This window comes from Dermacentor variabilis, chromosome 2, assembly GCF_050947875.1.
Source record: "Dermacentor variabilis isolate Ectoservices chromosome 2, ASM5094787v1, whole genome shotgun sequence".
Classification (NCBI taxonomy): Eukaryota; Metazoa; Arthropoda; class Arachnida; order Ixodida; family Ixodidae; genus Dermacentor; species Dermacentor variabilis.
In genome coordinates this window covers 84880363-84893798 of record NC_134569.1, presented here as the reverse complement: position 1 = coordinate 84893798, position 13436 = coordinate 84880363, and the positions used below count along the sequence as shown (strand labels likewise).

General features: G+C 47.7%; 1 protein-coding gene across 2 annotated transcripts in view; it reads right to left on the bottom strand.

Annotated features, from left to right (window-relative positions):
• Positions 1 to 13436, bottom strand: part of LOC142572214 (E3 SUMO-protein ligase RanBP2-like) — a 163568-nt gene that overhangs the window by 63419 nt on the left and 86713 nt on the right. For both annotated transcript variants that reach the window (XM_075681165.1, XM_075681166.1), the window contains 2 exons: positions 11954 to 12388; positions 4179 to 4676 (listed from right to left, as the gene is read on the bottom strand). In XM_075681165.1, the coding sequence (XP_075537280.1) occupies positions 4179 to 4676; positions 11954 to 12388 (933 nt within the window). The remainder of the gene's footprint in view (positions 1 to 4178; positions 4677 to 11953; positions 12389 to 13436) is intronic.

The following is a 13436-nucleotide window of genomic DNA, read 5'->3' as shown; positions in this document are numbered from 1 at the left end:
CGCAATATGAACTGCTGAGAATTGCCTGACTGGCTTCTCCCCTGCATTTATAAATTTTGGCATAAATGAAGCTGGCAAATCCAGTGACCAGTGTCATTCAATGCCAGCTGAGAAATGAGGAAGCACTGGCAGGCTGTTCTGCCTATGCAATGACCCTTCCGGACAGACTTTGTCACGCACTCAGTAAAACAAGGCAGAGTTTAACGTTGGCCAGGGCACAGCAGTAGGCCCAGTATGACTGGAAGTATTGCCATCTTTCATCTTGACCTGAAGTGTAACCATGCTATTAGCGATGTGGTTAAGGGGTTTTCAAGCCCAAATGGCTTTGTCCGTACTCGGTAAAGAAAGTTTGGTCTCTACTCATCTACTTGCTGAAGGATCCCTTTTCCAAGAAACTCTGCCATGCCCATATCGCGGACCTGAAAGCCTCTGTGTGCCAGGTTTTGAGAAACTCGAACCAGTGCCCGTAGGCATCACATGCAAGTAGCGAGGCACACTTGAGGCAGCAGACAGGAATTGGATCACGTGCAAGTACAACCTGAGAAGCAGTCATCTTTGTGATTTCATGCCGGAAGGCGCACTCCTTTTTTGCAAACGAAAGTGCTAGCCTCAATGGGCTAGCTTTTTTATGGCCAGTGCTCATAAAAAGCGGGCCCCAGCCCACTTTTCTGCTAGTGTTTGTAGCACAGTAGTTAGCAGTGTGCATGTTTATTTTTTTTTTCTTGCTTTCTTTTACTCTGTATAAGTTTGTGAGTGTACAGGTGAACCACAATGTAACAAAGTTGATAAAGTTGGCAATTTGTCATTTAGTGATTCCGCAGAATTCAGAGTTTTTCCTTGCAGGCAATGAACCTAAGTCCCCTGAACAAAACTAAAGGTAGCAACATTCGTCCTCACACAACCTCTCTTTCTCCTGGTCTCCTTGCGGCTCGCCCCCGCAATTTGGTCGTTCGCTCTGGAACGCGCCAGCTTTGCCCATATAGTTACGTGAGGTGAGACATAAAAAATTGTTGTTGGATGTTTGCGCATGGATTTCTACTGTATTTAACGCTTGTTTATTGTCTGCTATGCTAGGAGCCATGATGGAACGCTATGAAACTGGAAGAAGTAGATGACTTTTGTGCTTTTTTGACACAGTAACTGCGCATTTGTTTGTCGCTTCGGGATGCCGTCTGCTTCCAGTTAGAAGCCTTTTGAGGCTAATTTCGAGGGCAAAATTCCTTTTAGTGTCGATTTCTAGCACAAAAATCAGAGCTCTGTCTCGCCAATAATGTATACATAATGTAGACCATGTTCATATACCAGCCAGAGCTTTATTTGAGGGTTATGTCGTCCATGACCAGTGTACCTGAAGGCAAAAACACTATTGTGGCTTGCACAAATCAAGCCGTTTCGCAAGTTGTTTCTATTACATTGACCAGGCTGTGACCAGGCTGTGATGAAGACAAGGTTTTGCAGGTGTTTTGCCAGTCCATGTGAAAGGCAATGCGTTTGCATGCGTTCAGCCCTATGTAACTGCTGATTCAACAACTCGGATGTGTTGGCGCTGCTCAAAGTGCGTACATGTGTACTTGCATGTACCCTATCGACTGCTGTGTGTCGAACTTGTGCAGTTTCATAACTTCATAATTTTAGTACCACGATGAGTGAACGTGAGGCGTGTGACATTCACCTGAATAATGCAAGCATCATGTAGAAGCGTGCACAATGCACACAGAGCAGCTCAACTATTCTCAGTGTTTCGTCACGACGCTGGGATCCCTATATGCAATGTAACTGGTCCTATGCCTTTGTGACAAACTGGTGCCACTGGCTCTCAAGTGCAAACATCACAGTGGAACCTATACTTCAGTTGGAAACAAAGCGTATGCAAGTACGGCACTTACACATAGAAATGATTTCGATCAATAAGCACCTTCCCGCTTTTCTCTGCGCAGTTTCCAAGTCAATGTGAGCCAACAAACTCGAGACAGCGAAAGGGAGAAAGCCTGCCCACATTAGTAAAATCATTTACACTTGGTAATGAGCAGCTTGTCCTGGCACCTAACAAAAGCAGGGACTGAAAAAGCTACGCAATCTCAGTAGTACAACAACAACACACATTACGTATTTAGCCCGATATACGACAGCACACAGCCTACGCACTTCATAGCTTCATACACTTGTTGACAATAGTGCAATGAGGAAAAAAAAATCCGAACGAGCACCGAGAATAGCACCCCTGCATAAGCTTACTTATTCACAAATCCCTTGTGAATGCCTCACCACAGCGACTCAATGGCTAACTGTCATGGTGGCGAGTGCGCTGAGAGGCAGAAAAGAAGAAAAAATAGAGAAAATGGTGCAAAAAATGCCACGTGATGGTGCTAAACCAATTCATTGTGCGTCGCGTTGCTCCACACAATTTAAAACCTCCGCTGAACGCTGGTCACTAGGATTACGACGAAGAACACATGCGATAAACCTAGGCCTCTCCGCGCTACCTTGTCGGCGATCTGCTGCTGTGAAACTGGAAGGACAGAAACGCTTCCCCAATGCAACGAGAGGCGACGCCGCCGAGAAGAGAGGGAGAAAGTGATTGTGGAGAAGAAAAGGCCTATTTCAGCACAGCGAGCATCGTGGGCAGCTGCTGGTGGGGGAGAGAGAAACGAACGATGAGACAAGGCAGGGAAGAAAGCTGCGCCGGAGCGAACCAGTCGAGCGGTGTCAAGCACTCCGCATGCGGAGAGACGGAGCGAGGAAAGAGACCAGCGGCACTTTTCTTTTGTCTGCTGTTCCATGCCAAACTTCGCGAGCATCGTCCCATAACACGAATTAGGTGTAAAATTGCATCGGATAAACGAGGTTTTTAATGCATTGCTTCTATGGAAACTTCGTCAGGACTGCACTAATCTGTCATAAAACCCGGGTCGTCGCAAAACCGGAAGACATAACTGAGGTTCCACAGTCCTTGCAAGCGTCTGCAAAGACTAAACTGCGTGCTTTATGATAAACAGTGTGCAACTGCCACTCATGTAAACTACTACAGTTATCATTCTATCACACGGTGGCCTTACTGGCTTGCACACTATGGTTAGAATATGCAGAAAATCCCCATGATATTTGCACTTTCAATTGCTGCTAAAACATGCTATCGTGTTTACTGCATTTCCTCAGTGCCCACTTAAAATGTTTCCCCTCAGCTGGTCCTGCAGCATGCTTCTACGCAAAAGGGACCAGTACTTAGTGAACACGGTCTCATTTATGAAGATTACTAAAGTTTATTGCTGTGTATGTGAGGGCCACGATTTATCACAAAACATGTATAAAAAGAAATGTACAAGCGCACATGAGCAGAAAAATGCTTGATTTGACTGTGTACAGTGCGCCACTAGTTTCATTTATGAATTTCCCTAAAATAAGCAGTTTCATGTTTTCGAGGCTGTTGTGGTACTGACCGACACAGAAATATTGTATGTGGCTTATGGATTTGATGAGGCCATGCTTACCGAAGTGTAAACCCGAACACTTATAGTGCACACTATAAAGCATAACGGAAAGAGCGTGACCAGCGACGTCGGAATCTGTCCGCTAAGGGGAGCAGTCAGCGCTCGTGCTACGGATGGAAGCTTGACTAGTTCTCTGCGACCCAATGTTTGTGCAATATTGGGTGTCGCCAGAGGCACATAAACCTGTCTTCATAACTTAAGGCAATGGTGTGTTTCTTGTAACGCAGCACTCAGCCCTTCTAGGAGGCTGAGCGCGCAAGTTAGATAACACGAGGCAGATGCTGAAGCAGCCTTGCGGGTTGTCAAGCCCAAATGCGGTGGTTGGTACTCTTTTAAGTTACCAGACACTACAACGTTGAACATTAAGCAAACAAGTTTCCGTTTTGTGTTCGCTGCTTTTGTCATTTTCTTACTGCCAGAATTGGAGGCATGCTACATACTTCTTGCTAAATAAGGTGCACACTGAACCAATAAATAATGGAAGCACATTCCGTCAAAGCCGAAGTAATGGAAGTCTGACCAATTTACTTGGAGAAAAGATGCATGTTACATTCAGGTAAATACAACAATCGAAAAGTTAAATTAGCCACATTTGAATTAACAGAAGTCTACTGTATCAATATCCATGGGCTCATTCAAATTTTGCGCTATTGCACCATGTGCAGGAAAGACAAAACAAAGGTTCCCCACCGTCATCACTGGGCTTGCTTCAGCTGTCCTGGAACCAATGGAGGTCATCGGTTCCTGCTTTTCAGGAGCCACAGAAGCAAGCGATGGCACTGCGCCTGTGAGTAGTCCATGCAGATGAGGTGCAGCAGAGGCAGATCTGGGGGCAGTGGGAGCCACTGCAGCCGAAGTGAGGAGGTACGGAGGAAAACCCTGGGGGGCAGCTGGTGCTGCCAAAGTGGGTGAAGGACCTGTGGCAGCTGCTGGCAGGGGGATTTGGAAAGCGTGCGGGGCATTGGGAGGCTTGGGTGTCATGGCTGCAGCCGCAGGAGTGATGGTGGTGACCGCTGCTGGTGGCACCACAGGAGCAGGCACAGAAGCTGGTGGTGGTGGCATCTTGGAAAGACGACTGAAGGCAGACAACCGACCAACATCACCACTGGCCACATGGGAGGGTGTACAGTTGCCAATGGAAGTCGGTGGAGGGGGCTGGCTGATGTCAAATGAGAACTGAGGCAGGGGCTGGAAAAGGAGGGCAACAAAAAGACTTTTCAGGCAAGTGAGGTTGGACATGGTCAAATTGACACATTGCCCTATGCATTACATGGCCTGCCTAACTCCAGAGCCTGAATAACATCGGCCAACACTAATCCTCACCACTGCTGTCAAAAAGCAAATGCGCCAGCAGATGAAAAAGGTCTGCACTACTGTCATATAAGTTAGCATGAAACACTCTGACAGGAAACTTCTACCCAAGAAGTTGATGAATAGGTAATAGAGTGAAACCTCATTCGAAGGTGCTAGAACTAGAAAATATTTCACGTTAAGTGGAGTTTCGAAACACGCGATAAACAAAATAAATAATTTATTCGTCCCAGTCAGTTATGAGTATACCGTATTTACACGATTGTAAGTCGACCCCTTTTTTAAAATTTGAAAGTCTGAAGTTGGGGGGTCGACTTACAATCGAAACCAAAACATGGCCCCCCCAAAAAAAGCGATACCAACAAGAGCTACAACGTAGTTACAATTTTATGTTTGCTCTATGGCCCTACCCGTATCTTTTTGCTATCCCGCGTGTTTGTTCGCTTTTCGGAAGGGTTTTTCAACATTTTTGAGAGTCTTACAGTGCATGCAACACTCATGGGGGGTGTGTCGATAGTTGATGGAAGTGCCACTGTTCCCATTTGCGGCGGCACCCTCAGAACGGCGGCGCTTGCGAGGGGTATCGGTAGTTCATGGAAGAGCAGACGCCGCTCGCGGGTTTCTCTTTCTGTGTTTAAAAGCATTGGAATTGGTTTGACGAACTTTTTGACGCGTTCCACTTGACTGCCGGCTACGTGCTACTTCTATGCTTCCCCAGTCGTCATGAGTGCTGCAGGCCCACTAATCGTTCGGCACTCGTTCACAGAAGCGTTCAAGGGGGCTGCCATCCTTTACGCCGAAGAAACAAATCACTGCGCAGCGGGCTGCAATTTCGATGTTTCTAAATGGGTGGTGCGAGAGTGGCGACTGCAGCGAAGCGAAATTTTCACCCTGTGACGGCAAGTGACAAATTTCCCACGTGCCGAAGTCTGGACGCTTTTCGGAGCTGTAGGCTAAGCTTGCGGCGTACGTCGCTGAAATGCGTGATCGTCCCTGCCATTGAAGTGCGACGTGGTCATGAAACAAGCCCGGACCTTCGCCTTAATTTTAAGGTTCTGCTCCACCGTGAGTACAACGAGTGGCTGGCGGCAGAAGACTGCGAAATTACGCCAACCGGACCTGTCAAAAGAGCCTCCCTGACAGCTGCGTGTGGTTGGGTGCATTTGGCGTGGGCTGCTGTTCTGCAAGATGTCCTGGTGCGGTCGTTTGCCAAATTTGAAATTTCGCTGGACCACGACGCGCTGTGGGACCGCAGCAACGATGACGATGGCAGCACTAGTGAAGACGAGTAGTCGAGTGACCATGTCGGCTAACAATAAATTTTCGTTATCGAATGCGCCCTCGGGTATGCTCTCTTATTTTTTTTTTTTTCCGGTCAAGCGATATGGGGGGGTCGACTTACATTCGAGTCGACTTACAATCGTGTAAATACGGTACACTCCAGACAACCAGGAACAAAAAAAAAATTAGTAGATTTCTCACACTGTGGGAATCAATGTAATGTGAAGGATTTCGCAGCTCCAGTCAATGAGCGATTTTTTCAGACATGCCTAATAATTTGGATGCCTTCACAACACTGCCATGTACAATTACGGTAAAAAATATGTGGCCCACGGCTCCGGGCGCAGGAGCGGCTGCGGGGCCACACCGGCACGCTGCTATCTCCATCGAGCACCTGCTTTGAGGGTGCACCGAGTGACGCCAATCTTCGGCCTCGCTCTCATGCGGCCAAGTCTCGCGCTTGATAAATTTCAAGTGCGACTTTCAGCTGTTTCGCAGCTGACGGTCAGTTGGAAAGAGGGTTCATCAGTGCGCGCTTGCCTTTCTACCCGCACCAACTCACATCTCTTGCATACACGCACCGGCTCCGGCAGGCACGCGTTCAGCTGTTAGGCTAAGTGCACGGAACGTATGCCTGGCAGTGTCCAATTTGGTTTCACGCTTCACGTTTAAGTGCGTTTCGCGCTTCTGTGCATGGCGTTTGCATGGACGGCGCACATGCATGCAGGCTCTCACCAAAAGATGCCATTGGCAAGGCATTGGTGCATAGGAGCAGCACGCAACGAGCCACCACTTTGTTGGCGTCAACACCCGTCCTGACTAATACTCTATTCTCATTTAAGGCTAAAGCATTACTAGGCTCACATTGCAGAAACCGTCCAAACCTGCCAGCCATGCACGGAAGCCATCTGCCGCCGCCGTGCCAAGAACTACAGGAGCAGGGCAAACGAAGCAAAATGGAAGCGCCCTCCTCTGCACTGAGCAACAGCTGCGAAACAGCCGAACGCTACACTTGAAATTGATCAAGCGCGTGACATGGGCGAACAAAAGTCAAGGCAAAGATTGGCGCCACTCGGTGCACCCTCAAAGCAGGTGCCCGACGGAGATAGCAGCGCTGCAGTGTGACCCTACAGCCGCTCCTGCGCCCGGAGCCATGGGCCCCGCACTTTTGACCGTGATTGAGCCTCATGTAGCCCAAGTATAATGGCATTTGAAAATTTGGATGCTGAAACCGTGGCGGCTACATGACCAGGGGAGCAAGCATGAGGGAGCCTTCTCCTGGACTGCACACGGTATGCACATGTCTTTCCTGTCATCTGTTGGCCCCTTTGTTTAGGCATCACTTGAACTTGAGCTCGTCCTCGGTGTTTTGCACCTATGGCGAGCTCGTACCTTGTGCTGCTGTTTTTTCGAACACAAAGCCAATGAGCGGTGCCTAGTGTTCACGCATGGTCGTACAACACCGAGCTGCACTTGCCAGAGGGCAAATTACCCTAACTCTTACGAGTATGCTCAATGGTCAGCGTGAGAGTAAGCAGCGTAGCCGTGGAGAGCCATCCTTCAACTGCAATGTGCTAGTGGCACCATTTTCTCTATTTTTGCACCTGGTGAGAGCCTCTTTCATTGCCACACTGCCTAGGGACTATGTGTCCTGAATTGTTGGGTGTCGCCGAAAACAAGTAAGCCATTTTTCTTTACCTTGGAGCAATACTGCGTTTCTTGCAGCACAGCGCTCGGCGCCTTTTTGCAGGCTAAGAGCATATATGCAGCGGAGCGCTAGATTATGCAAGGCGAAGGCTGGTGCAGCCCCAAGGCTCACTAAGCTTGGACCAACAGGTATCGGTACTTCTGTAAGATATGAGATCCCCACAAACTAAGAGGCTCCCGCTTGTAACGCAGACTGTGGCTGAATGGAAACAGTGCATGCACGCGTACTCTAGCTCGTGTTATGTGACATGACACATGCGTCAGCCATTTTAAAGAGTTGCAGTCGGTACCCACAATACATAAATCCCGTGACAATGAAATTCTCAGGACAATATATATTAATATTTTTGGCAAACACCCATAGGATTAAATGCACTTCATATTTCGTGACAACAAAATGACGCTGAAATGCAATCCCACATTATTCAAATTTGCTGGAAATTTCCCGTACTGCAGTCACCGCCACTACTGACAAACGCATGCATGGCAGCATCCTTCCTATGCGCACCCCTGTGAGCACTAAACGAGTGGGAAACAAGCAGTCGCCCTTTGAGCAATTAGTAACGAGATAGCCATCAGTTTTGCAAGCACAAGAAGCCGAAACCGCGCGCGGAACAAAACCCAAACTGCCGCCCGCCTGCACGCCAATGTGCGAGCGGTAGTATATAGACGCGCGGAAGCAAACTAGTTCTAAAACCATGCAACGAAAAAAGAGAGATGGAGGTGCGCGAAAAAAATTCCTTGTATTCCCACACAGTGGCAGCACATGACAGAAAAGAAAAAGTTAGGAAATTGGTGCGCTTTTTAAACATACAAATGGCGCCATAAATATACGGCAGCGATTATTTTGAACTTGTTCGCGGTGCCGTATATTTACCGTATTTACACGACTGTAAGTCGACTCCCCCATATCGCGTGTGACAGGGGGAAAAAAAAAAAGCATACCTGCAGGCGCATTCCATAACGAAAATTTATTAGTAGCTGGCATGGTCACCGACTACTACTACTCACTAGTGCTGCCATCGTCATTACTGCTACGGTCCCGAAGCACGTCGCCATCCAGCGAAATTCCTCATTTGCATACATACACATGCCCACGCCGAAAGCATCCAACCACACAGAGCTCTAAGGGAGGCTCTTTTGACATGCCCAGTTGGCGTAAGTTCACTACCTTCTGCCGCCAGCGACACATACTCATGGCGGAGCAGGTCCTTAAAAGGCGAAGACCCAAGCTTGTCTCATGACCATGTCGCACGTCACTGGCAGGGTCTATTCACGCATTTCGGCGACGTATGCCACAAGCTGGGCCTTCAGCTCCGGAAAGCGTCCAGACTTCGGCCCGTGGAAACCTCTTCGCTTGCCGTCACAGGTGAAAATTTTGCTTCGCTGCCGTCGCCACTCTCGCACCACCCATTAGGAAACATCAAACTTGCGGCCCGCTACGCAATTATTTCTTTCTTCAGCGCAAAGGATGGCAGCCCTCGTCAACACCACTGTGAACGAGCGCCGAATGTTTAGTGGACCTGGAGCACTCATGACGACTGAGGAAGCACAAAAGTAGCACGTGGCCGGCAGTCAAATCGAACGCATGAAACTAAAGACGCTAAAGAGCTACAGGGAAAGAGAAACACGCGAGCCGCAAGCGGTGTCTGCTCTTCCATGAACTATCAACACTCTCCGCAAGCGCGGCCGTTCTGGGGGTGCCGCCGCAAATGGAACAGTGGCACTTCCACGAACTATCGACACCCCCACATGTGTGCTGTGTGCACTGTAAAACTCTCAAAAATGTTGAAAGACCTTTCCGAAAAGTGAACAAATGCACGGGATAGCGGAAAGCTACAGGTGGGGCTGCAGAGCAAACATGAAATTGGAACTACGTTGTAGCTCCCCTGATATCCCAGCGGTCTCGTTTTTTTTTTTTTTTTGGATGCCAGGTTTTGGTTTTGATTGTTAGTTGACCCCCCACTTAAGATTTTCAAATTTAAAGAAAGAGGTCGCCTTACAATCGTGTAAGTACAGTACGTCATTGACTCTAAAAGGGTAAATTAGGACATCGTTTAGTGCATACCTGATCCCTGCTCTCGCTAACTACGTATTAATGACTTTTACTGTACCTTAGGCATTTTTATGTCTCGTCCTTGAATGGCTATCTGAAGTCACGATTCGTAGTAAGCATTACTTCTTGTATTAGTTTTACCATTTGCTTTATGTGAGCGCAACGAAATCTTCTCACACTGTTCTTTACATCTGAAAATTCAGCCCAGATTGTTCTTAAGGGGGGATATGGGGATCAAAGCTAACTTTTTTATTTACCATCCGATTTTGATTAAATTTTGCACAGATGTTAATAATATCACATAAACAAAACTGTGAAAATATGGTGAAAATATGGCTGCAATATCTGAAGTACTTTTTTGTTTACAAAATTGTTCTGCTTTCATTTTTGCAAAATGCCTGCACACCTGTATATTGGTGCTAGGAGTTCAAACAAACATTGATAGCACTCCTATATGTATCCTCCACACAGTGACATTCCTGTAATTTTTTTTGCCTAACAGAATTTTTTTATATTTTCATTCTTTTGCAGCTACTTCAGTTGCATGAAAATCTCGACTGTGAAAACAAAAGATAACAAATTATTGAAGCAACTATTTTGAAAACACATGTCACTGTGTGCAGTGGTGCACAATGAGTGTAACAAAACAAACGGTGTAAAAATATTCATAACGGTGGCTGAGATATTGGCTTTGCAAGTTGACCTTGGTGGTAGAAAAAAGTTTTGAGAAAAAGGTGTTTGAAGTTTTGGGCCATGTTTATTCGACTAGAAACTACCGGCCTTGTAGGTACAGGTGTCAGGTTGATCTCGTGGCTTCTTGGATCTTTTATGCTTGCTTTCATGTGCTTTTTGTGCCCTCTTCTTGCGCAAGGCATCTTTCTCAGCTGCTCGACTCGCTTGAGTCCGTCGCCACCGAGCATGCTCCTCCAGCCGTAAACCCTATCTTCCGTTCGGTTGCCGGCACAGAACCAAGTGACGCGCGGACAGTGGCGGCGGTCATATTCAACACCTCCGACAAGATGAATTGTGACTCAAGATTCGACTGCATGGTGCGACCGTTGCTGATGCACGGTTCGTCTTCACGGCCGCAGACGCTCGCGCTTGGACCGCACTTTCGTCGTTTATCTCGGTGACGGCGGTGGCACAATCGGGGTACGTCGCGGAGCATTTACAGGGCGTTGCAGGCCCGGAAGCATCGGAAAAGGCGGTTATTAGTTCGGTATCATCACCACTGGAACTCAAGGCTGCAACAGCCTGCGAATTGCCCGGCAATGCGTCGACAGTCTAAGCTTGCGCACTGACGCAACTCTGCTAGGACTACTTATCCTTCGGATGTTCGGCGGCGTGCGCTTGCGGCTGCCGAAGCGGTGCTTGGTCGCGCATTTCGTCGTCCACGTCCGCCAAGTCATGCTCGAAACCACAAAATGAAATAGAAAACTAAAATCCGAATAAAGCGATGAAGCGGCGGCGCACCTCGAATATCCAACACGTAAACAAAGGGGCAGCAGCCAGCGCGCGAAGAAACGGGAGAAGCAGACGCCGCAGCAGCTCGCTTCCAGACCCGGCCAATGCGGCGGCTCATAGAACGCACGTGACGGAGCAAGCCAATCGGCGGCCGCGACAAGCAGCTCCGCGACCTTCAGACTTTTTGCTTTTTTATGCTTGCTCTTCTCTCTATCAGGAAATGAAAGAGAGGAGTCAAAAGGCGAAGAGGCGCGCTTTTCAACGGTACCAGCATGGCCGCGCCGCATACTGCCGTTCCGGAGCTAGGGACGCTCGAAAACCGCGACTTTTCCACCGATTTTCACGAAATTTTCGCTGTATTGCCTTATGTATATATTTATTTATGGCACTTAGCAGTCGTTTTCAGCGGAAATACTTGGAAAACTTATAGAAAAGGGGTCAAAGATTCGAAATCTGCAACTTTCTAAAAAGTGATTTTTGGGTAGTTTTTCCAGAGTTGATCCCCGCGTCCCCCCTTAATAGGAGTATTTTGAAGAAACAAAGTTTCGGAAAAGGCCAAGGGCCTATGAATATACTGAGGCCTGTGCATGTAGAGGCGGACCAGACCCGTAGTATACAGGCACACGACTAAACAGGTCGCCCTCACCTGTCCCTCAGCCAAGCAGAGACCAGGGGCTGGTACAGTGGCAGCCGCCGCAGCCACTTGTGGCGAGTAAAATGGCTGGGGAGGTGCCAAAGGTGGAGGCAAGGGCCGCCCCAGAGGTGGGGGCGGGGCCAGCGAATAGCCCAGGTGTGGTGGTGGAGGGTAGCCCGCATAGGTGGCACCCCGGAATGGCGGTGGGTACCCCAGTGGTGGCGGCGGTGGTGGAGGCACAGAGTGGGGCGGCCCTGCCGCTACCATCGGAGGAGCTCCTGCACTGGCAGCTGCAGCCTCCAAGTGCGAGTAATCTGTGTATGGGTCGTAGTCGCCTTCATAGGCAGTTGAGTACTCGTCCACATACTCCGGCTCCTCCCGCTGCCGCTGTGCACGTGATACAGTGGCCGCAGTTGCTGCCTTTGTGGCAATGTCATCAACCTTTTTCTGCATGAAGAAGAAACCAATGCTCTATTGATGCATGTACATAGAAATAATGTGACGATGTACAATCACACAGTAAAAATATTTTACAGCAGCAGTTTTTCAGTCCACTGGGAACAATTAAAGTTGTAGAACACAGATTTCTATGAAAAAGATATGCTAGAGTGGAAATTCACATTTTCCCCATTTCCAGGCACTGACCAAGACACTAGAGACAGGCAAAAGTGACTTCAATAACTTAGATTATCAAGGGTGACAGTGGCGGAAAAGCCACTTGACCTTTTAGCTCAGACCTTGGCGCAGGAAGAAAGCAGATTTGACACTATATGCACTTTTGGAGCAGTGACAAACGTACATGCACTGTAGAACCTCACTCATATGTTTCGGAAAAGAAGAATGCAAGAAAAAGCATACTAACTGAAAAAACGTATAAACTGAAGTCCCTAAATTACAGTAAATTTCCATTATTTTAGCCATGCTGCAAAAGAAGTCGCAAAGCCTTTGCCACAACAAGCACTAATCACGAGATGATGGGAAATGCCCATTCTGCACTGCTTCTGTAAAAAAAAAAAAAAAAAAAAAAAAAAAGATTGCTTATTGAAGCAGTAATGAGCAGCATACAGAAACTCCTCCTATAACTGGCGATGAGGTCAGAAGGGCCTTGCGAGACATGAAAGGGGGAAGAGCAGCAGGAGAAGATGGAATAACAGTCGATTTAATCAAAGACGGAGGAGACATAATACTTGGAAAACTGGCAGCTCTGTATACGAAGTGTCTATCAACTGCAAGGGTCCCAGAAAACTGGAAGAATGCAAACACTATACTAATCTAGAAAAAGGGAGACGTTAAAGAATTGAAAAACTATAGGCCCATTAGCTTACTCCCAGTATTATATAAAGTATTCACCCAAATAATCTCAAATAGGATAAGGGCAATACTAGACTTCAGTCAACCAAGGGAACAGGCTGCCTTCAGGAAGGGATACTCTACAATGGATCACATGCATGTCATTAATCACGTAATGGAGAAATCTGCAGAGTACAATAAACCT